The sequence below is a fragment of the Zonotrichia albicollis genome, chromosome 11 (genome assembly GCF_047830755.1).
Source record: "Zonotrichia albicollis isolate bZonAlb1 chromosome 11, bZonAlb1.hap1, whole genome shotgun sequence".
Lineage (NCBI taxonomy): Eukaryota > Metazoa > Chordata > Aves > Passeriformes > Passerellidae > Zonotrichia > Zonotrichia albicollis.
In genome coordinates this window covers 7,548,991-7,572,748 of record NC_133829.1, presented here as the reverse complement: position 1 = coordinate 7,572,748, position 23,758 = coordinate 7,548,991, and the positions used below count along the sequence as shown (strand labels likewise).

General features: G+C 55.2%; 1 protein-coding gene across 3 annotated transcripts; it reads right to left on the bottom strand.

Moving 5' to 3' along the window:
- Positions 1-448: 448 nt before the first annotated feature.
- AEN (apoptosis enhancing nuclease) lies at positions 449-5,220 on the bottom strand. 3 transcript variants are annotated; one of them, XM_005483445.4, is made up of 4 exons: positions 4,079-5,220; positions 2,783-3,426; positions 2,309-2,509; positions 449-1,914 (listed from the first exon to the last, which is right to left on the bottom strand). In XM_005483445.4, the coding sequence occupies exons 1-4, from the start codon at positions 4,128-4,130 to the stop codon at positions 1,711-1,713; spliced, it is 1,101 nt and encodes a 366-aa protein (XP_005483502.2). In that variant the 5' UTR covers positions 4,131-5,220; the 3' UTR covers positions 449-1,710. The 3 variants fall into 3 exon arrangements, with proteins under 3 accessions (XP_005483502.2, XP_005483500.1, XP_005483501.3); XM_005483443.3 differs by having other exon boundaries at positions 451-1,914; positions 4,098-5,219; XM_005483444.4 differs by having other exon boundaries at positions 452-1,914; positions 4,058-5,219.
- Between the last annotated feature and the right edge of the window lie 18,538 nt (positions 5,221-23,758).

Genomic DNA, 23,758 nt, shown 5'->3' with positions numbered 1-23,758 from the left:
GGATGCCCCCAATGGCTGCCCTTAGGGCACATTGTGAAGAAACATCAATTTTCTACAACCATGGCTGTTCAGTTCCCTGGTAAATCAAGTAATTCTCTGTGTCCAGCCCCAAACCCCTCCCTGGTGCTCACACACCCAGCTGGGGCACATTTCTGCAGCCACAGATCATCTACGTCACCTCCAGGCAGAGTCACTGCAGATGAGCAGCACCCTGTCCCCACACTGTGACAGCAGCCCATGTCACAGCTCACAACATTCCCACAGTGATCTTGCTCCCAGACCCTGGCTGAGCCCATCCCTGCTCCTCCTGCCACACAGGGGTGTCCCCAGAGCAGAGGGGACAAGCCTGTACCCCAAGGAACTGCCCACTCCAGCCTCTCAAAGCACCTCTTCCAGTTGCAGGTGGGTTTGAAGCCCTAAAACACGGGATGCTACTTGGGCACCTGTTTGCCAACCCCATGCCTGCCCTCTCACTCCTGGAGAACTGCCAGATCAAATAATGCAGAATATACACAAGGGGTTTAGCCAGAACAGTTTTTAATTCAGAATTGGACAATCATGTGAATAATTTATTTAAAATTAAGTGCATTTTGTGCTCTCGTCCAGGCTGGACATTGATTAGACCCAGACTTTCCTCTTGAACTTCATTGTGCAGGTGGATCCCTCTAAATCAATGGGGCCTGATGGGATTCATCCAAGAGCTGCTAATGTCATTACAGAGCTGCTCTACTATTTTTGAGCAGTCTTAGGAATCCAGAGAGGTCCCAGCTGACTGAAAGGTGCCAAATGTTGCCCCAGTTTTGAAGGGCAAGGACACTGGAAGATACAGTCTGTCAGTCTCACTTCACTGACAGGTAAAAGGATGGGAAGTATTTTTCTAGGAGGATTTGAAAATCACCTGGAGCACAATGCAATCATTGTTCACATCCAGCATGGCTTCACCAGGGCAAAGTCCTGCTCACTGAACCTGATTTCCTTCTACAGCAGGGCTCCCACCTAGCTGATCAAGGGGCACCAGGTGATGAAATCTTTCTGGACTTCAGCAAAGCTTTTGATACCATATCACAGTATCCTTCTGGAGAAAACATTCAGCACACAGCTGGAGCTGAGCACTGAACAGGCTCCCCAGGGAAGTGCTCACAGCACCAAGCACGTCTAAGTTCAAGGAGTGTTTGGATAAAGCTCTCAGGCACATGATGGGATTCTTTGGGTGTCCTGTGCAGGGCCAGGAGTTGGACTCAGTGATCCTGATGGATCCCTTCCAACTCAGCATATTCTATGATTCTATGAAAGAAAGTGAGCAGCAAACTGGCTGTTTAATGGCCCAGAGGGTTCTCAGCCTTTGGACATCAGCAAAACACCTCAGTCCCTGCACAGGAAAGCTTGCCCCTTGCTTCTGGGAGGACAACCCCATAGCAGGCATGGAGGGTGTTAGCAGCCCCCATTACACACCACAGAGGCTCCTCCAGGCTGACACAGGACCCTGCTCATCCCCAAGTGACAGATGAACACAGCACAGTCTGTGTGACAGCTCAAGGCTGCAGACAGCATTTTTGGGAGGTTGCTTGTGTCCAGGTGTCACCATGTCTCCATCCCTGAGCAGAGCAGTGCTGGGCACAAGCCCAGGGGAGGAGGTCAGCAGATACCTCCACCTTTAACAGCTGAAGGCACCAGGATGGCCCAAACCACACAGAGGTGACACTGTCCCCATCACAGGCTGCTTGCCATCAGCTCTGTGGGCCAGTACTGGTCATCCAGGTAGTGGCTGCTGTCTGCAGCAGGGTCTGTGACGGGGCTGGGGGGCCGGGGGGGCAGGCTGTGGGCCAGCTCCTTCTCCCACTGCACCTCCACCAGTCTGTACAGCTCCATGGCTGTCTGGGCATCCTCCACCGATGAGTGTCCTTTGCGGCCCTCCTGAGAAAAGGGGAAAAAAAGAGAAAAGGGGAAAAAGCCTCATTAGATAAAAGGGGCAGCAAAAATCTCAGAGGTCATGCCATCTGCTTGCTTGGAAGGACACAAGTGATGTGGGTTTTGGACACAGCAGAAGTTTGATGCAGCCAAGGCCATACAGGTATCTCTTCCACCCTTTTTGGAGGGCACAGATCCTGTCCCCATTTTACTAAGATAATTAATGGTCAGCTTGGGAGGTCCTTGGCTCTCCCAGCTTATTTATAGTCAGGACCACAGGGTGAACAATGTTCATCTCCACCTCACAGAGAACACACATGGAGGTGGGACAACCAAGCTGACCACAGAGGTCCATAGTTAACCCAAGGTTGTTCCCCATCTCAGGGTTCCTGTTGCTCACCTGGATCTTTTTATGGAGCAGGTGCCTGGCCAAGTTCTTGAGGGAGACATTGGCTCTGATGGGCAGCCCTGCCCTTTTCTTCAGCGCAGGGCTCTGGCTGGTGTCTCGAGTCCTGTCTTTTGGGTGGAAGTACTTCAGGGCTTGGAAGTCATTGTGGATGGCGTGTCCTACCACAATCTTGTCTTTCAAGATCTTCAGGATCTAGAAGAGTCACAGGGGGTTAGACTGACACTGCAGTGAAAGAAATACCAAGATAAAATAAGCCATTTTCTATTCAATTCAGCTCCTTGGCTTCTACTTTTTAGGTTCCCAGAAGGAATAACAAGCAAGCAAACCAATCCACTGCACAGCTTGAGGCTCCCATTCCTCTGCTGTGCCTCACAGCAGCCTAGCACAGGCCACCAAGAATCCCAATTTATGCCTGACAGATAACACAGAAGCTTTTTTATTTTTTTAATTTTTTTTTCCCCTGACCTCAGCCTGGGCAGCCTTGAAGGGAATTGCATTCTTCATGTGCTGCTTGGTGATGCCACTCCAGCGTGTCCGGTAGTCCACGATGGGGAGCTCGGGCCGGACGTACTTGTCATAGATGACATCCCCCTCATAGTTCACCACAGAGCACCGTGCCAGCTCGCTCAGCTTGCCCTGGGGGCCCGTGCCCACCATCTCACAGTCGATGGCCACGTACTTGCCCGGGCGCAGCACCAGGGAGGACGTCCTCACCCTCCCGGAGCTGCTGTTCCCCTGGGACAGCAGCACCGAGTGGTGCCTGGCTATGCTGTCTGGAGAGGCAGATGGAGACAGGGATGAGGACATGCTCTGCTTGGCCTTGGGGACCTTGTCACAGCTCTCGGTGAGTTCAGCGTGTGCCTCCAGCCCCACCTTGGGGCTCTGACTGCCTGGGTGCCTGTGGGGGCTCAGCAGCCCCCTCTGCTCCAGCACTGCCCGGCGTGCCATGAACCGCTGGTGCCTTCGGCTCCTCTTCTTGCTGCGAGCCTGCGGCGAGCCGGGACCCCTCGGGGCCTGAGCACAGCCCCCATGGGTGCCCTGCAGGGTGGGCACGGCGACCTTCGGGGCGGGCAGCAGCGGGGTCATCTGCCCTTTGCCTGGTGGCATTCCTAAGGGAGGGTGCACAGGGGGCCGTGAGCGCCGTGCAGACCCCAGTTTCTCCTGTCAGAAAAGGACGCACAGAGCCCAGGGCAAATCCATCCTCCCACCCACAAACCCACACTGGGGACACCGGGGGTGGCACAGGCAGGAGAAACGGGGCAGGGCAAGGGGAAGGAAGGAACATGGACAGACTGTCGCACCCTGTGACACACCACGCCTTTGCCCCCTCATTCCCGGTCCCACCCCGCCCCATTCCCGGCCCCAGGGCCCTGCCCACCGCACTGTCCCCTCTGTTCCGCCATTCCGTACTCCCCACGGCCCTGTCTGCCCATTCCCGGCCCCAGGGCCCTGCCCACCCCCTGCCCACCGCACTGTCCCCTCTGTTCCCCCATTCCGTACTCCCCAAGGCCCTGTCTGCCCATTCACGGCCCCAGGGCCCTGCCCACTGCACTGTCCCCTCTGTCCCCCGCCCCGTTCCCTACTCCCTCAGGCCCTGTCTGCCCATTACCCGGGCCCTCTCCACCTCGCTCCAGGCCCCAGCTCCCTGCCCGCCCCGTTACCCATCCGCAGGCCGCTGCCGGCCCCCCTGGTGTCCCCTGTACCCCCCGGTGTCCCCTATGCCCCCTGTCCCCTCTCTACCCCCGGTGTCCCGGTGCCGACCGCTCCCGGCGCCGCTCACACGTGTCCGGCCCGGAAGCCGCTCCGCGCACATGCCCGGGCAAGTCCAGCCGTGGCCACGCCCCCTGCTTTCCCATTGGCTGCACGGAGCGGCTAATCTGCATACGGGGGCGGGGTTTCACCGCCCCCGAGGGCGGGGCCGTCGCGCTTTTGGGGCCTTTTTGGGGTTTTTTGGGGAGCTCCCATCCGGAGCTTCCAGCCCAGACTGGGTGATGCTCAGGCCTTCAAGCCTGTCCTCACCTCTGCCCCCGGTAGAAGGGACCTTCCGTGGGGCTGGGTTTGGGGTGGGATGCACGCTGCGGTTCCTAGGAGTAAACTAGTGATGAAGATGAGATTTGCCTGGGGGTTCATTAGCAGGGGAGCGAGTTGAACCATCATTTTCGGGGTATGGTCCCGATAGCTTGTTTAGCTGACCCTACTAGAAAGTAATGTAAAGGAAGTATGGAGGGTTTTGATTCCTCTAGTGTAGGTTCAATTCCTGCTTTTCTAAGTATTAGGAGATCAGAGGGCTGGTATAGCTCCATGTTCACTTTATCATAGTGACCCTTAGTGTTCAGGCACATTTCCAGTAGGGCCTTAGGTAAGGAGTAGGCCCGTGTAGCAAATTGACATGCTGGTATGTCAGAGGCAAAGGGCTAGTGTGAGTGGCAGGAAGTTTTTCCATAGCAGGTGTATCAACTGGTCGTATTAGAATCATGGGTAAGAGGCGTGAACTCATAGGAATCCTGCTGATAAGAGCAGTACTTTTGTGGCTACTAGGACAGAGAATAGTTCTTGAGGGAGGTTGAAGAGGCTTGGGTTGAAACCAAGTCCATGCAGCTCCACACGGACACACAGCTGTGCTTTTCCCGTGTGTTCCCTGTGTCCCTGTGTCCTGCAGCTGGGCTGGAGCACGACAGCTTGAGGTGTACATCCTCCAGGCTTTCCCAGGATGCTCCCCGGAGTTGTGGAGGGCAGCTCTGGCTGGGGCATGGTTGAAGGGGGGGTTTCAGACCGGCCTCTCGTTGCTTCCCTCTCAAAGCTTACAAAAGCAATGTCCGAGGTGGTCAGAAGAGGAGAAGGGCAGCCCCAGCCAGTGGATTGTCCCCGTGCCTTCAGCATCGCTGCAGAGGCCGTGTGCCCTAGGGCAGACTGTGACTTGTTGTGGTGGGATGAGCCATACAACAACAAAATCACTAGTCTTCCACAGGGAACCAGGCACCATGTCCATCCTCATCCCTGCCTTGCTGGGAGGGTTCCCTCTCCCTGCTACTGATGGGGCTCACAGGGATGCAAGACAAGTGTTTCACACTCCACTGTTCTCCTTTTCCATGACCCATTAGCTTCCCTAGCCTCATAAGAAAGGAAAGATTTAGATTGCCCTCTGACTTATTTATTTTCTGTTTTTCTTTTGGTCAGTAAACCTCATCCTTAAATCAGTTGCTCCATGTTTTGCATTTCTTACATCCATCCCTGCTGTTCAATTAATTAATCTCCCTTTAATGAGAGCCACTCAAGTGTCTCTTAATATCTTGCTAGGGAATCCTGTCAGGTCTCTGTGTAGAAACTTACACTCTTTTCTGGTGTTTTTGGTGAAACTGCATTACAGCTCTTGGAGATGTTTCATTTCATATTCATGGGCATCTCCACTGTGTTTTTCTCCCAGTAAATGAGGTGTGAGCTCCCTAACAGCATACAACTGGGAGCAAACTCAAGCCTTGCTGTGAGAGACATGGGCTTGTGTTTCTCCTCCAGCTCTGGGTAGATAAGGAGGTGGTCACTGCCTGCTCTTCTCCCTCACACCCTGCATTATATGATGAAAGACTCAAGTGCCTGGCTGAGAGCTTCTCCCTGGACATATTGGTGGGTCTGATCACTCTTGGCTTGTCCACAACAAACCCATCCATGTTCCTTCTGGTCTTCCCAGGATGTGTAGTTTGCATTCTCTTTGAGAGTGCAAAGTTTAGCTGGCTTCAAAGAAACCTCAACAGACGAAGTTATGACCTGTGGGGAGGAAGAGAAAAGCTTTTCCCTGTTTTCCAGAGTGGTCAGGCTTGAGAAACCAGATAATCCAGAATGCAAGGGAATCATGATAGCACCCAGAATGCAGTGCTATCATTTTTTCTCCCTACCACATATACAAAGATGAAAGTGAAAAAAAAGTCAAAATAACTTTGAAAGGTGAGTCAAAATAACTTTGAAAATGTCCCGTGACCTCCTGTGTTCCCACTGACCCCCGGATTCTCAGGAGATGGTTTCCCCACAGTAGGTATTTCCCCCTTTGGTAAAAGCCTCGTGTTGAACAGGGATGCTACTCACCTCCCCAAGGTCCTGGGGCCATGCTGGGGGTGGAGGGTTGGGCACCAGATGGTAGAAATCACATTTCAGATGTGGCAGATGAGCTGAGATGAAGGCAGAGCGCTCCAGAGCCCGGGAGAGGTTTCTGCGGTGTTTGCACAATTTGAAATAATAACGAAATCTGTAAAACTCTGGGTAGAGCACGACTAGAATAACAGGCTAAATTTGTCAGATGAATAATTTACTAGAAGTGATTGGCCGTGCTCCAAGTGAGATGAGCACCAGGCTGGTTCCAGGCTGAGCAGCCTGGGTGTCTCTGTCCTCAGCTGGGAGCTGCTCCCTCTCCTGCTGCCTGGTCACTGCTCTGCCATCAAAGCTGGTCCCTAGACAGGATGCCTTTCCCCAGGTCATCCCCAGGGATTCCTGCAGAGCTCCTGGTGCCCTCCAGAAGGTGCCTGCTCTTTATTTTCAAGGTGCTGCTTTGCAGAGAGGAGGTGGTGGAGGTGGGTGTCTGTCTCTGGCTCCAGGCTCGTGGACTCACCCATCCTCTGCCTCTCTCCCTCCTCCAGCCACTTCTCTGTCCTCAGTCGTGGTGCAGAGCGGATGGAAGAACAGACACATCTTGACATTTGGGGTGGGAAGGGAGCTGAAATCCCAGTGCTGAGAGGAGATGGTGACTGCAGCCTCAGCGAGCAATTAATGTGATCATGTTTATGAATGCGGATCAGTAATTCCAGGTAAACTCCCCAAGAGCAGTGCTGCAGGCGAACAAAGCCTCCTGCCCACCCAGGGGCCTGCCAGCAGGCCCTGCCAGTGCCAGCACATCCCTGCTGTGACTCTAAACTGCTTCATTTCCTCGTGCCAGCCTCAACATGCATCGTTTTGTCTCCTATTACCTCGATGCCAGATCTCCTCTTTGCGGTGTTGGTTGCACCGTGTCCTCCTGGACCTCTCTGTTCCCTCCCTGCCAGGGGGATGATTGGTAGGAATGGGATGGGTTCACTCAGAGAAGGCAGCAAGGACCCAGCTTTGCCTCCAGGGGTGGTGAGGGATCATTTCATCATCCTGGGCTCTGCAGGCTGCCTGGTGCCTCCCCATCACCCACCTCTGCTTGGGGAACCTCACCAGGGCTCTCTGAGCTGCTCCCATCACCCTGAGTAGGCTTGTGGCAGGGCTGGTTTGTGCCCAGCAGCATCTAGAAGATCAAACAGAAGCTGGGAAGCTCAGAAATAGGTTGGGGTAGTGACCAATTTCTGGACCTTATTTCCTTTAGAGCAAGGAAGTCTCATCATGATGGAGCACCTGGAAATACCAGCACCATCCTTTGGTGCAAGGGACCAGCTGGGGCAGCCAGTGCTGTGTGACTGAGGTGTCACCAGCACAAGGATGTCAGCACAGACAGGCACCATGTCACCCCCTGGCCTTTGCTGTGATGGAATTTGGAGCACTGCAACCATCCTGGTCCACAGCAGAGACCCAGCACAGGGATTCCTGCAGGTCCCCTCCATTGCCATGCTGAGATCCCCTTCCTGAGCCCACATGTGCAGAACCTCCAGGAACTTAGCCAGGAGACTCCCTCCTGGCTGAGGATGGGGACGGACTGTGTGTGAGAGCAGCTGCTCAGCCATGAAAACCATTCAGTGCTGTAAAGCTGTGCTTGGAAGGCACAAAACCTTTCCCTCAGAGCACCGGAGCCTCCCTATTCCTCTGACACTCCTCCAACACTCCATGGGAATTGCCTGTATCCCTCCAGCACAGACAGATCTCCTCTTCAGTCATGTCCAGGGGGGTGTCAGTGCTCCGGGGATGCTGCTGGGGATAAGGAGGGATGGATGCTCCCAGAGCAGGAGGTGAGGGAGGATGATGCAGCCATCCATCTTCCCCCTCGCTCCCCATTTTCTGGCTGGCCCCCAGGAGAGCAGTGAGCAATTATGGTCCACGCGGAAGCTTCATTATTGCCCTGTCGTGGCCTCGTTTGATGAGATGTTTTATTGCCAAACTTATTAAAAGTGAAACGTGCGGTTTCTGCGCAGCAATTTCCTGGCTGCAGCGATAAGCTGGGCTCTGCCTGCTGTGTAATAAACAGTTATTTTTATGTACAGCTCTGGCTGGGGTGACAAGGAAGGGAGAGGGCCTGGCTCGTGTTAATTGCGATGGTTAATGGGATCTGTGCTGGGAGCTGCGTGTGAGGAGGTGCCTGCCCTTCCCCTGCCACAGTCTGTGACAGAGGTGCTCTGGGTGCTGGCAGTGGGGACTGGGCAGGGTCTCCTCCCCACAGTGCATGGGAACAAGAGGGATTAGTCTGAAAGCTCCTCACCTGCCTCCTCTCACTCCTTCTTCACAGCCTGAGCAAATGAGGGACCTGCTGTGCACCCCCATGGTGTGAGACTCCATCCCCTGCAAGGGCTGCCCTTCAGCTCCATTGATTGCACCCGTGCAGGAGGCTGGAGGGAACTCCAAAACCTGGGAGCTTCACTTCATCTTCCCCAGATCCTGCTCAAGAACCTCTTTGTCTGCAGCAGCGTTTGCAGGTGATGCTGGAGGCCAAAGCATCACCGTGGAGCATCCACCATGTCACCTCCCTCTGTCCCTCCCTGGCAGCAGACAGGTGCTGGAGAGGAGACAGTAAATTCAACAGGCACACTGATGCCACAGAAAACATGTGCCACTGCTGAGCTTGGAGCAGCAAAACTCTGATAAATATCAGCAAAGCTGATAAATATCGTTCTATTTTGTCAGAAACAAAGTGTCCTCATTAGGTGTGAGGTCTGTTTTTTGGTTTAATTACATCTTTTAAATACATTTTGAAAGGAAGCAGCTTTTTAAAATGCAAGGTGTCAGAACTGCATTTACAAAAATCCTGATTGCCTTTTTTTTTATTTTCCAGACCTGGCCAAAGCTATTAGTTCAACTCAAGCTGAAAGTGCATAACTTTCCCCAATAAACAATTTGTCAGAAAAATTCCTTCTGGCTCTGGGAGATCTGTTTGTTATTTGTCAGCAGTCAAAACCCTGTTGGGTATTTCCCATCTGACTTCTTTTCTTAACTGCATCTTTATTGGTCTGGGAATTAACAGCTGAAGATGTGATACTTGCTATTCATTGCAGTCATCCCAAATGTCACTCATCTCATCAGGCCATGGCTCCACAAAGCAAAAACCCCTTTCCTTTTCTTCAGTTCACCATTTTTGGGTAACCACGGGGTTTTTCATCCCAGATTTTCTCCCTTCATCCTCCTGATCCTGCAGTGTGCAATGGTATTCCCAGGCTTGGGCTCACATCCCTATCTCCCACATCCATCCCCATCCCTGCTGCCCATCTCAGCCTCTTGCTGGGCAAACTCCCTGCACTGCCAGCTCAGCCCCTCATTAATTTGTATTGCAGCGTGTGTTGCGGGCTGACGTGTAATTAGAGCTCCTGAAGCCTGTCTCATGCTGTAATTGCCATGACAGGGGCCACAGCATATCCGCTTGTTAATTAGTAAACCACAATATCCCGGGGGCTCGTTGAGAGCCGCCTTAATTGTATTTCAGCTGGAACAGAGGGATAATTACCCTTTGCTAGCACTGCCACTTTTAAATTCTTAAAAAAAAAAAAAAAAAAAAAAAAAAAAGAAAGAAAGAAAAGAAAGGAAAACCCAAATCGAGCTCCTCTGCTGCTTTCCCTCCTTTGGCTGCCCAGGGACCTGGTTTCATCCCCAGGCTGGAGGGGAAGGGCTGTGGAGCTCAGCAGTGTGGGAACAGGATGCCAAGAGATTTGCTTGGGCACACACTCAAACTGGTGGTGACTGAGCTCTGAGGGCATTTCTGTGTCCCTGCACTTGGGACTCTGCTGGGAACCCTGTTTGTGGATGCAGGCTGGCTTGCTGGGCATCCTGTTTGATGGGAATCCCATCCTGGACAGTGAGCAGTGCCCTGGCATCACCACCAGGCACCTCCACTGGCTTGGAGGAACAGGAGTGAGCCAAGGTCTCTCTCCTAAACTCACATCAGACGAGTAATTCCCCTTGGAATGGGAGTGGGAGCTGCCACAGGGGAGGCTGTGGCCCTTGCAGTGCTCAGTGTAACAAGTGCACATTGCTGCCAAGGGTGTGCTTATATTCCACACCCCCAACACTCTCAGGGTAGCAGCAGGACCTCAGTGTGCTCAGCACTGGAAGTGTCTCCTCCTACAAACCCTGCATCAGTGTGGGATCAGCCTGCTTGGCTTTAATGGACCTCAGAGGTGAATAATCTCCCTTCTTGATTCCTTTCTTGTCAAACTTCACCTCATTGGGAAACTGGGAGGTTCTGAGACCTGGTTATAGCTTTTTGTTCCCCAGGAAGGATGTCCCTGCAAGGCACGTGTGTGTCTGTGTCTGTTGTAGTGGTTGTGGGGGGACCATGGAGCTCTGGTGAGAGATGGAGGAGCTGAGGTGCAGCATCACTGTTCTGTGGGCACCACAGGCTCCAGAGCACCTCTTCAGAGGAGCTGTTGTCTGGTCAAAGACCTTTGGGGGAGGTTAACCTGTGCAGAGAAGCTGACCTGTGACATCCAGCCCTTTTCCTGTACTCCTCCCTGAGCCGGCACAAAGAGCTCAGCCACCATCAGCCCTGCTGGTGTTCCCTGCTGTTCCAAAGATCGTGTAATGGACAACTGGCCTTTGGTTTGTGAATTGGCATGAATAACAGTCCTGGCTCTCTCCTGGGAAACCGCATGGAGGTCAGCCTTGAAGAAAAGATCAGTACAGCAGCTCCGAACATTAGTAAAAAGACATAACCGAGGCAAAGAGCCTTGAACATAATTACAGCCTAAGAGCTGTGATGGGAACTCAATGACCTGGAGCCATCTCCTGGACGTGAGTGCAATCAACAGATTGACACTGCTGGGTCCTGAAGGCTGGTTTTTGGAAGCCATGCAGCAGGGTTGAATGCCAGAGCAGCCAGCGAAGCAGCACAGGTGCCCGTTCCAAAGAGCAGAGCTAGAAAAGGGTCTCAGATGCCATGGAAAAACCAGATGGAGGCAGCCACTGGAACGCTCTGCACGTAATTGAGGGCACCTTCAAGGGTGAGCACAGGGTGGCTGCCCACCTCCAGGATGCTCTCCACTGCTGCCATGCCAGTGACTGTCATTAGAGCTGGGCATGGAGTTTATAGTTGAGTAACCACAACAACTTTGCACAAATTAAACAACATACCGTGGGTTAATTAGATTTCTTACCGCTGCTTCCATTAACCTAGCCCTGTCATCGGCTGTCAGAACCCCTTCAAAATTCATATTCCAGGCATTATCACTGGGAGATGTGGATGGCTAAGTCCCTGGGCAATCTTACCAGTGTGAACATGGGCGGCACATGCCACCTTCTCTTCTTGGAAACCCCTTGGTGCAGCAGTTTGGACCAAGCAGAGAGGTAGTTATCCTGCAGGAGTGCTGGATATCCCAGCTGGCATTTCCCACCTCAGATGATCCTTTAAGAAAAATAGGTGTTTTTGCAGCAGTCTGTCTCTTATTATCCACAGGGCGCCGTGTGAATGCAAATAAACAAATGAGACCCCTTCAACAACATCTGAGAATGTGGCTCCATATTTTTTAAGCCAATTTCCTTAGACTGTGTCAGGGCCTGTTTTGTGTTTGCCAGACAATTATGTGGCTAATGAGGACAGGCATGGTTACATCAGGCGGGATTAGGAGGAATAAGGCATCAAATGTTGCAGTGCTTAAGACAACTGCTAACTAATGGGGGCTTGGAGGGCACGTTTTGTGGGCAGGTGGCTCCTCACAGGAACTCTGCTTCTGTTTGGAAGGAGATGGAGCAGGCAGTGGGCAGGCTGGCCAGAAGGTGAGGAAGCTGCCTGGTCCCTGCAAGGTGGTTGTGCCCATGGGAAAGGAGAAAGTTGGAATATTTAGGGGAAGTAGCACCACACAGCTGACCCTCAGTTTGTCCCATGAAGGTAGAGGCAGACATGAGTGTTCTGATGCAGAAGGAGGCACCAGCTAAGAACACCCCATAAGTGCAGCAGAAGGGGATCAAAAGCAATGGGGAAGCTGAACCTCACCACTGAGATCACCTAGAAATTGGTATTTTAGCTGAAAACTTCCCATCCTGACTCGCTGGCAATCAGCACAGGCTCTGTGCAGTGTTTTCTGCAGGGCTGTGGATGTATTGCACCCCTCTGAAGAGGGTCAGGAAGGAAATCAGGGATGATGCCCAGTGCTGCAGTGAGACCCCACTGTGAATGAGACCCCACTCCCTGAGTGACATGGGGACATGTGCACAGCCAGCTGTGACTTTCAGGTGCCTCCTCCCAGCCACCTCTCTGCCAGCTCCTCTTCTGCCTGTCTGCCACCACCATCTCCCATCAATACATGAACCAGATTTTCCCTTGAGTGCTGTCTGGCTGTGCCTCTGCTCCCAGCAGTGCCCTTGGTCATGTTCAGTGAATTCCTACAACTGCAGCACCCTGGGAGAGCAGCCAATGCTGCCCAGAGAGGTTTTGTTTATTCCTCTTTGGACCCCCCTCCTGCTGAACTCTCATCCCACATTTCAGCTGTGTTTTCTACAGAAACCTCTCAGCTGGAGTGAACAAGGACATGCTCACTGCAGAGGGACGGATGCACAGCCACAGCTGTGGCAGAGGTGCCTCCACATGTCCATCTGAAGACCTGAGCAGGAGACTGTCCAGACCCAACAACCGCAAGATGTCAACCACCCTTGAGCCACATTTCTGAGCCAGCCCTCTGTTGGATCTTATCACAGCACAGCACAGACCTGAGCACCTCATGCTCATTCACCTCCCTCTCTTGTCAGAGCCAACAGGGAGCTTAATCTCAGACCCCTGTGGTCCACCAAGCCACCCTGAACTCCAGGGGCCTAGGAGAAGCACAGACAGCTCATGGAGACACCCTAAACCCTCTTGCTGACTCTCCTCTATGCCCAGTCCCAAGCTGTTACCCCAAACTGCAGGCCCCAGCACCCCAAGGACCCTTTCCCTGTCCCCACCTGTGCCTGCCACCTGCCTTCCTGGAAGAAGATGGCACATGTGCTGGAGAGCTTCCCTTGAGCCCAGCCACTGGATTGCTCTCCAGGTGACTAATTTACACCCTAATTGGTGTGGAAACGAATGCCAGAAAGCGCTGGAATACCGAGAAGTGAAGCTCTCCATCTTGGTTTCCTTCAGGGAAATGGTCTTAATTAAGTGTCTAGCAAATAGAGATAATTCCCAGCTACGTGTTGGAACAGGAGCCAGGGTGGAGGGTGCAGATGAGACTGGCATCTTCTCCTTGCTGGGTCTGCTTGGCCATTGCAAAACTGTGGGTTCCTCAGACCTCTGTGTCTCCTGGACCTGCAGGACATCTCCATGGCTTTTACACCTCCACTAGTGTCCCTTAGCCCCAAGAACACCTTCCCATTTTACCAGCCCATCCTGTACTGACTCCACGGGAGTCAACACCATCCCTATGATTTCCACAGTATTTATATTATGGTTATTCAAGCTTCATGTCACTCATTAATCAACCTTGAGCTTTCTGCTGGTCCTCATTCCATGTGAATTTACTCTGGACAGGGAATTCCATCCCCACTCCCCATGCTGGGTGCTCCCAACCATCCCACACATCTGGCAGCCCTCCAAGCCCTGCCAATGGGAACATGCCAAGCAAACTGGAGTGGCCTCATGTTGCTTTGCTGGGCATGCTGGAGCCTATGGCAATGTGCCAGCACCACAGGAGACACCCAGCAAGCCCTGGCACAGGCGGGAAGGGGACTCTGGAGATGCAGTCTGCCATGGAGAGCTGCTGGACCTGGCACCGCTGCCTTCAGAGCATGGCTGGCATTGAGATGCCCCAGCCCCTTCCCCATGGCCTCGCTGTGCACAGCTGTTCCCTTAGAAATAGCTGTTGCCATGGTTTTCCCAAAGAAAACACATATCCCCCCCCTTCCCCACCACCACTCCCCACCGCCTTAACCTTGTGACAGCAGTGATGACGCGGCTCCCTAAGAAAGGCCACTTCATGTAGCTATGGTAACAATTAGCTTTCTCTTGGCTTTACCTCGGGGGTGACGCTGGGGAGAAGGGCCCAGAGCTGCTCTCCTGGAGCAGGTGCTTCCCCTGGCCTTGCACCCAGAGCCGGGGCTGGCAAGTGCCCACTCTCTGCTGCAGCATCCCAGGCAGGTGCGTCACTCATAGGGGTGTCTGCAGCCTGCCTTTATCTCAGGTGCTGGGGACAATCCCCCTGAAGCTGGATGCACCTACAGAAGCCCTCAGCAAGGCTGTGCTGGCCTCCAGCAGTGGCTGGTGCAGGGAGATGCTGGGGAGCATCTCCCAAGGCACAGGGATGGTGGGAGCATCTGCATCACCTGGGCTCACTCTGAAAGCGTGGGGGAAAGAAGAGTGGGAGGCAGCCAGTTGTGCTGGAGAAGGATTGGGAGCCAGCTGGGATTTTGGGGCTGGGAGCATGGCAGGGGCATCCACAGCCTGGATGGGAGGTCTGCAGTGGTGCCTGTGCTCCCGGCAGTGGGAGGGTAAACACAGTGCAAAGCCGCTCCTTAGGTACATACGAGTCACAGCTGTCGACTGCAGCAACTAAAATAAGCATTTTCCTGCTTTTTATTCCTCTGAGCCCAGCAGAGCCCACTCAGCACCAGGAGAGGAGCTGGAGTCTATTCTTAGCTCTGCAGGGAAGGCAGCAGGAGTCCCTGTGCTGCTGTCATGCAGGGTTGGGGGCTGCCATGTCCCATCCCCTCATGGTCCCCAGGTCCTGGCCTGACCCCAGGGTGGCATCAAGGCAGGAAGGACTGCACCCCAACAGGGACAAAGTCCTACTTTTTCAGCCAAAGAGGAGTAGGGGAGGCAGTGGGAGGGAGGGAAGCCCCAGCACCTCCTTCAGCATTGCTGCAGGATTTGGCATCCCTGAAGGAGAGGCTGCAATGCAGGTGGCTGTGGAAGGAATCCCTGCTCTCGCAAAGCTGCTTTTCTGCCTGGGCATGGGGAGAGTGGGGGACCTCAAGTGACAGCTCCTGCTGCCTCCAGGGATGGGAGTTTTGAGGGGAGTTGAGGAGTCTGAGCTGAGAGCCACCCATTGCCCTGTGCTGTGCCAGGGTCAGGCTTGCTTTGCCCAGCCCTAGCCATGAGATGCTGGCACTGCCCACCCCAACATTTCCCACTGTTTTCTGGCTGCAGATCATGGTGGCTAGGGGGTCAGGGAGCCTCTGGACACCAGCACCACATCATCCCTACATGGCACTGTGGGTCAAAATGTGGGGAGATTTGGGGTGACCTCCAAACCAGCCTGCAGGAGCAGCAGGCACAGTGCAGGGAGGAAATCCCCCATACCAATCACACTGTGGCCAGTGCAGCACTCAGCTCTGCTCTCCATCCAGCTCCATGAGGATCAGGGTGGGATGGGGCGCAGGCAGGGATCCAGCTGTGCATGGGGGCCATGGGGAAGAAGCCCCAGCTCCATAGCAACAGGTACTCTCCACGTAATGGAGTCCTTTCCGCTCGGCCTCCGCAGCCGCCAGCCTTATTCACATGGCCATAAATAATTCAATTTTCTCATTCACACACATGAATGCTGCGGGCCGGGACTCCGGGTGCGTTCAGCCTCCATCTGTCTGGGGGGGAAGGGGGAGGCAGGGCCTGATAATAGACTCCAGCATTTGTTTAACATGGATGAGTGTGGCCAGATGGCCTGGGGACAGGAGGAGGGGATGGGGAGCTGGGAGGTGCTGCTGGCACCCTGAGCCTCCCCTGGATGAGAAGGGGAGGAGAGCAGGGGACTGTTGTGGAGATGAGCTGTGGCACCTCGAAATCAACTCTGGGGCCTCCAAACCAGCCTTGGATTTGTGGACTTTTGGGCTGAGAGTGGGTTAGGAAAGTCAGGCAGACCTTCCTCTCACTGTGCCTTTGTTGCATTTCCAACAGGGAAGAAGGAGTGGGAGATGCTCTGTGCTGTGCTGAGAATTGCCCTGATCCCTGGTGAGACTGGGAGCAGGGGCATCAACCCATGACTGAGATCATTTAGCTGAAGGGGAAGGGGCAAGGGATGCTGCCAGTCACCATCCTGTCCCACACTGCCAGACAAGGGCCAGCAGTCCCCAAAATAACACCAGAGAATAAAGAACAACCCCAGTGATGGAGACACGTGGCTGCTTACTGGGGCAATTAGCAGGCTCTGGGCCATCCCCTGGCAGAGGGACAGCAGGCCTGGCAGGAGAACACAGGGGAATTAGCAAGGTTAAGAGGCTGTGCTGGAAAAGCCTCGGTGCCAAGAAGCCAGTGTCTGCTGCTGGCACAAGCTGAGCCAGGTTGGGAGGTGAGGGATGCTGGCGACTGCCTGGTGGCAGCAGCTCCTCACCTTTCCTCCCTGGGCTCGGGCAGAGTTCAGCCTAAAGCATGCCAAGGCTTTGATCAAAGCTGGCACCTTCATCCCCTCTCTGTGTTTGACCAGAGGGACCCACACTGTGTTTGTCACTCAGTCACACAGGGACATCCTGAGCCTTGGGTGGGCTCAGAGCCTGATGGGGAAACACAGACCAGTGAGAAATCTCAAAGCTGGAATTGATCACTTCATCCCAACTGTCTCTCCCATGCCCAAAGGGCTGGGCTGAGCAAGGTCCCAGCTTCATTCCCCACCCTGTTGGAGATCCCATCCTTGTTTAAGACCCTGGCAAACAGGCATAGCTCCAAGCTCCTGCACCATCTCCAGCTGAAGCTCACAGAGCTGGCAGAGGGGATTTGGGTGATGCCAGAAGGAGGGTCAGGAAAGGAGCCCGCGCTCCGGCAGCGATATCCATCAGCAGCAGCGTCGGAAGAGTTTTCCCCGAGGGGATGGGGGAGGTGGAAGCGCTTGCCGGGGGGGGAGCTGGGAGCGTAACCAGCTCATGTGCTGGCATTCCCCGGCTCCGCGACGTATTGGGGTAGGACACGTGTGTGGATGTGTATATTTGGGTGCCCTCGCACACAGGCAAGAGTTCCCTGCCGGTTACACGCTGCTCTCGCAGGATTTGGAGGCAGTGAAGGAACGATGGCTGCACGGTACATCCCTGGATCATCGGGCACAGCCGGCAGCTACTCCACAACTCCTCCCGTGCATCGCACATCGTACAACCCCCGCCTGCTCCGTGTGATATCTGCACGAACCAGACCCCCACCCCACGCCTGTTCAGCTCTGCTTGCACCTTTTAGAGACACTGGAACAACAGGCAGCCCTCGCCGTACCCATCTGATATTAAATTAGCTCCAGCAGCCCCTGCCCACACAACCTGCAGGAAGGGGGTGAGCCTGACCTTGGCAGCCAGCCCCCCAACAGCTCTCTGCTACAGACCCTGCTCGGAGCATCTTCCAGGGAGCTGCCCACAGAGCAGCAGCCTCGGGTTCCCCAGAGCTCTCCAAAGGCAGGAGGTGCACCCAGGGCTGCCCAGCACAGCCACAGCTCCCCAGTTCTCTGGCTGCACCCACAGCAGCAGGGGGGCCACAAGTGACAGAGCATCACAGGGGGCTGTGGGTGTCCCCCCCAGATCTCCCAGGCCATGTGCCAAGAGGTCCAGGCTGTGTCCCTGCACTTCTGCTGCTGCCAGGTGGGCAAATGCCAAGACCTCCCAAGCAGAAATTTCCACCTGTCAGACAATTCATATTTTTCTTCTTCCACCCAAAAACCAGGCCCAGCCCGAGCCCTCTGCATCTTTTGAGGGATGGATGGCAGAAACATGCTGCTGCTTATTCCTCCAGCTCCCAGCAGGAGCAGGGCACGGACAGTCCAGCTCTGGAGGGATCCCAGAGGCAGCTGCATCTCTGGCTTTGCTCAGGTCCTCAGGGATGGACCACAGAGCCACTGGAGCGTGGAGCACCTCCCCACCTGCCCCAGGTGCCCAGGCAGGCTGCAGAGGCAGCTGGCTGTGGGCTTTGTCCCGGTTGTTTTGCCACCCCTGTGGGACTAGGGGCTCTGTGCCTCCTGGGGGTCCCTGCAGGCTCCAGTGGATCTGGCTTTGCAGGCAGCTGTGGGCTCAGAAAGACCTTCCAGGACTGCTTGGTGGGAGCCACCGAGGAGTTTGGTGACTTGCAGGGTCACCAGTGGAGTGTGTCCGGCAGGAAGGGACACAGTTTTCCTCTCACACCAATCCCTGCATGCACATCTCCACCCTGCTCTTCTCTAAGCCTCTCACAGGTGCCAGACCCTTTTTCTACCTTGTTCACCGCCTGCACATCCAAGTGACATGGAACAGAGGCACTTACCTGCTCCTTGCCCCATTGGAGCTGGAAGGACAGTGGGACAAAGCCCTCAGGACAGGGCACAGTTGGTCCTTCTTCCCCCACCAGGTGAGGAGGGCAGCTCCTCTCCTCCTCTCACCTGCTCCCTCAGCATGCACCGTGACTCCTGGCATCACCAGGGCTTGCCCATGGTGGGTTTGGGGTGCAGGACATGGCACCAGCTCTCAGGGTCCCCTCGATGAGGACCACAGCAGGGACAAGGTTTATTCCAGGCAGATACCCAGTGCTGGGCATCTTCTGGGGTGGTCTGGGAATGCCGGCTGGGGATGAGGACGCTGCAGACCCCCACAGCTCTCCAGCAGGAGCATCCCAGCCCCTTCAGCAGGGAGGGACCCGCCACCTCCGGGGGTTTGCTGTCCCAGGGGCGGTTCTGCTGTTCTGCCCAAGCTGGGGGCACCCATCCAGGCTTTGCATTCCCAGGGGTCCCCTGAGGCTGCAGCCCTGGGTTTGCCCAGCGGCACTGGGGGCTGCAGCCCGCAGCGGGACGGGGGGCACGGAGCGCAGCCTTACCTTGGAGCAGGGAAGGGATAACGGGAGCCAGTTCAGGACCCCCGGCCCCGGGAGAGCTGCGGTGGTGGCGGCAGGGGATGCAGGGATGAGGTGACACGGACGGGATGGATGGATGGATGGATGGATGGATGGATGGATGGATGGATGGATGGATGGATGGTCTGGGGGCTGCAGGTTTCCCCGCTCTCAGGTGCGGAGACAATAGCCAGGGCTCCTGTTGCAGCTGCAGACTGTCTCTTTAAACCCCTCATCAGCCCACAGGTGGCCCTGTCACCACCGTGGTCATCCATGACGTCATCGGGAGGGAGGGAAGGGGAGGAGGAGGAGGAGGGGGGAGAAACGCGATCCCCCTCCACAGCAAAAGTCCCCGAGCGCCCATGGCAACAGATTGCAAATATCACTGCGCATCAGCCGGGAGGAGCTGCCGGGCTGCCCCCCACGGGCGGCACGGGGGACACGGGGCTGTCACCCCCACGGGGGACACGAGGCTGTCACCCCCATGGATGGCATGAGGGACACGGGGCTGTCACACCACGGATAGCACGGGGGACACAGGGCTGCCATCCCCACGAGTGGCACGGCGGACACGGGGCTGTCACCCTCAGAGGTGGCACGGGGGTGGGCAGAGCCATCACCCTGTGCGGGGTGTGTTGTAGGGGACAGCGTTGTCACCCCACGGTGGCATGGGGGACAAGGGGCTGTCGCCCCCAGGTATGGCACAGGGGACAGTGGTGGTGATTCCATCAACAGCCGCTAAAATTTGTCCAGTTCCACTCCAAAGTGAGCCCCTGGCACCAGTTAAAAAGCAGAGCAAGGGATGTTTTGGTGACAAGGAAATATTTCCTTAGAGCTGTGAAGGTCCACCAGTGCTGCATCCTGTAAACTTGGCTTTGATGGAGCCTCATCCCAAAGAGACCTGCCCAGTGTGGGGAGAGGGGGCCTGGCTGTGCTGGATAGGACCTGTTCACCCCTCTATGAAAATGTGTGAATGTGAACATGAATCCCCCTGCAATGGGAGCCCCAAACTCTGCAAATGTGAATAAAGTCACTCCTCAAGCTTGGGGAAGAATCAAATATTTAATTACACCCTTGTGTTTTTGGAGAGATGAGATACACCCAAGGATTCCCTCTGTTTCCTTTGGTCTTTTCTTACACCAACAAGGGTTCTCCCCCAGCTGGTTTCTGTAATGAATTTTAGGATGCTCCTAAAAAGGAGCCCATGGAGGCAGCCAGCTCCCACAGAACAGCCTCACTAATGCCTGCACACCCTGGGCTTTGGGGAGCACCTCAGGGCTGCAGCATTCCTTCCCCACACCAGGACCCTGTGCAAACTTCACCCTCTTATTTTACATATTAAGAAAAATTTTAAAATATGAGTAATTTTCTTTTCCCCTGCCCTCAGCTTGATGAAGCAGTTGAAGCCACCAAGCTCAGTGGCCATGAGAGGGGCTTGGCTCAGGACCTGGAGGGTTTTCTTCCTCCACAAGCATCCCTGTGAGGAGATGGTCCAAGTTTTCCCCCAGGGATTTAGTGCTGGGGGTTGTGTCTGGTTGGGGGCAGCCAGGATGAGAGCAGCCACCCCTGTGACCTGCCCAGAGCTGTTCTCCTGTTCTCCTCACACACCCTCTCCAGTCCTGGGAAAGCAGCCACGGGATCCAGGGATGGGAAGCTCTTGAGAAATAGCCAAAGCAACAACAGCAGAAGGGTCTTTGCTTGAGGAACAGGAAAAACATCCAAAGCAGCCCAAATGAGCTGCATTATATTATTTTCTCTTTTTTTTTTTTTTTTGTTTAATTTTTAACCCATCTGCTGGCTCTGGATAAACCAGCTGGGGGTGGATGTGGCACTGGCAGGGTGCTGGTGATGCCACCAAGGCACGGAGCATCTCTTTCCTTTGCACACTGCTGAAGGGACTTCCACCAAAAGACAGTGACATCCAAAGCCAAGGACCCAGAGTGGCCCTGCAAGGCTGGAGGAGCGCTGGGCCAGCCCCCAGTAGCCAGGGACTCTCAATGCCCCAGCATCATCCACACCAGCCCCAGGATCAGAGCTCTGGGTGTTAGGTTGGGCTTGCCCTGTTCCTGTGGTCAGGGATTGCAGAGGGACACCCCACCTGTGTGCCAGCACATAAGGACAGGGACAGGTGTGTGACCCCATTGCTGGAGCCCAAAAGGTCCCACAAAACGCTGTGGGACGTGGGAAATGTCCCAGGAAATATCTCAGGAAATGTCCTGAGCCCTCAGCTGCCACTTGGCTGAGGGTCTGGCACTCTGACCCCACACCTGCTGCCTACCCCCGGGCCAAGATAAACCAGGACTAACTTTGTCCCCAGCCTTGAGCCTGCTCTGGGATTTATTGCACAGGATTCCCATCCTTACCACTGGCTGGAACCGGCCCATCAAAGGCTTCCAACGTCTTCCCAGAGCACAGAGGGGGCTGAGCTGTGAGCAGGCTGTGGGACGAAGTTCTCGGCTCTGGGAGCATCAATCGCTGCTGCATTAGTGGCTCTTTTGTCCGGCCAGGAGCTGCGGAGCTGCCCTTCGGTGGTGCCGCTCCTTTTCCTGCCAGCTGCTGTGTGCTCGGATGTTCTCCGCTATTTAGCTTGATCCTATTACGGTGGATCTCAATTAATTAGGCAGGAGGCACAGAGACAAAAAGGGAGGCCAGGGCCATTCGTTGTAGCCTTGTCATCGCGCCCTGTGCCCCCGGCAGGGACAGGGACAGCGGGCAGGAACGGCTGAGGCTGCTGGGCACCAAAGTGCTGTGGGATGGGAATGGGGCAGGTAGCTGGGGGGGCACAGAGGTCACCCCCTGCTCAGGGGTGCCAGGCAGGCTGACACCCCACAGGAAGGCAGCTGGAGCCACTCAGCTCTTATCCCCTGGGGTGGTGGGGTCTGGCTCTGTCCCAGCGCTGCTGACACCCTACAGCATCCCATAAACACACGGGGATCCAGCGGTGTGAGCTCTGCCCAGCACGAGCATCCCCCTTCCATGCAGGTGACACCGGCTGGTGTCACAGCCCTGGGAGGGAGCACGGCCACGGGATGCAGGGATGGCATCCTGTAGGAGCATAGGGGGGGTAGGATAGAGACCAGAGATCTCTGAAGCCGGGTCATGGAATTTGGGGTTTATTGCAAAGGGCCTGGGTGCAGGGCCCTGCTGGGATTTGGGGTTTATTGCAAAGGGCCTAGGTGCAGGGCCTTGCTGGGATTTGGGGTTTATTGCAAAGGGCCTGGGTGCAGGGCCCTGCTGGGAACTGCCAGACAGAGCTCAGAGCAGGCCCGAGAGAAGAGAGGGGTAGAGAGGATGAGAGGGTAAGAGAGTAAGAGAGTAAAATGGTAAGAAGCGAAGTTCCCATTACAATACAATAAATCTTCTGTGTTGATATATTCTGATTCTCACTAATCAATCTAGTACAAGATACAAATCCTATAGCATTTCCATACAGCCTATAAGAATCACTACATTACCATACTTGCCACATTTTAAACCCTAAAAGCTCCTCTTTGGGCCCCTTCTGCCAAGCTGGCAGGGTCTGCCCTGCCCTTGGAGCTGTCTGCAAGCAGAGGGTGTTGTTCCATCAAAAGGGGATTACCTTCAGCGGCCACACCATTGTTTTCCCGTTGTTCAGAAACTGAGGGATCTCAAAGCTTGCTTTCATTTCGATGTCGCTTACAGTTTCTATATTCTCAAAATCTTTTCCCAGGCAATCATATTTATAAGGATTTCCTGTTTCATCTTCCTGATCAGGATCCCCTGGGCTCCCCAGCATCCCTGGGTCCAGCCACCCCACAGCAGAGGGAGCACAGCCTGGGATGCAGGGATGGGATTTCCTGGGCTCCTCAGCCCCTGTGGGTCCAGCTGCCCCACAGCAGAGGGAGCACAGCCCTGGGATGCAGGGATGGGATCCCCCCCAGGCTCCCCAGCCCCCCGGTCCGAGCACCCTGCCCCTCTCCAGCTCCCGCTCCCACGCCTGCCTCTGGAGTGGCTCCGAGAGCCCTGCGTGGGCTCAGCCCCGGCGAGAGGCCGGCAAATGGATCTCAAGGGCCGCCTGACATTCCTGCTTGCCTGCCTTTGAAGGAGAAGAGCCCCTCAGAGCTGCCCTCGGCGCTAATGCACAGGCAGGAGGGGTGCTGCTAAAAGCCAAGGCGGGCAAAAGCTTTCAAACCCTTGGGGAGGCCTGAGAGGTGCCCGGGGGTGACCCCAGTCTGCTGTTAGTGTTGGGGTGTACCCCAAAGTGCTGGAGGGAGGTGTGGTGGAGTCTCCTGTGGTGTCCCCATGCTGGGAGTGATGGGGCTGTGCCAGACCCTTCCTGGGGATGAAGGAGATGCTCCAGGAATGGAGGGGTTCAGGGGCAGGGAGGGGTGAAGGGCAATGTAGGGGACTTGGGGATGGTTGGATGGGGTTTGCAGAGTGCTGGGATGAGGTGGCTGGGCTGGAGGAGGGTGCAGAATGGGTCTAGGGGAGTACAGGATGGCAGCAGAGGGGGCACGGTGGGTGCAGGATGGGTGAAGCCAGTGCTGGAGGTGCAGGGGGTGCAGTGTGGGTGCAGGGGAGGCAGGATGGGTTCTGGGGTGCAGAGGGATCAGGGCGGGTGCTGGGGCTCAGGAGGGATGCAGGATGGGTTC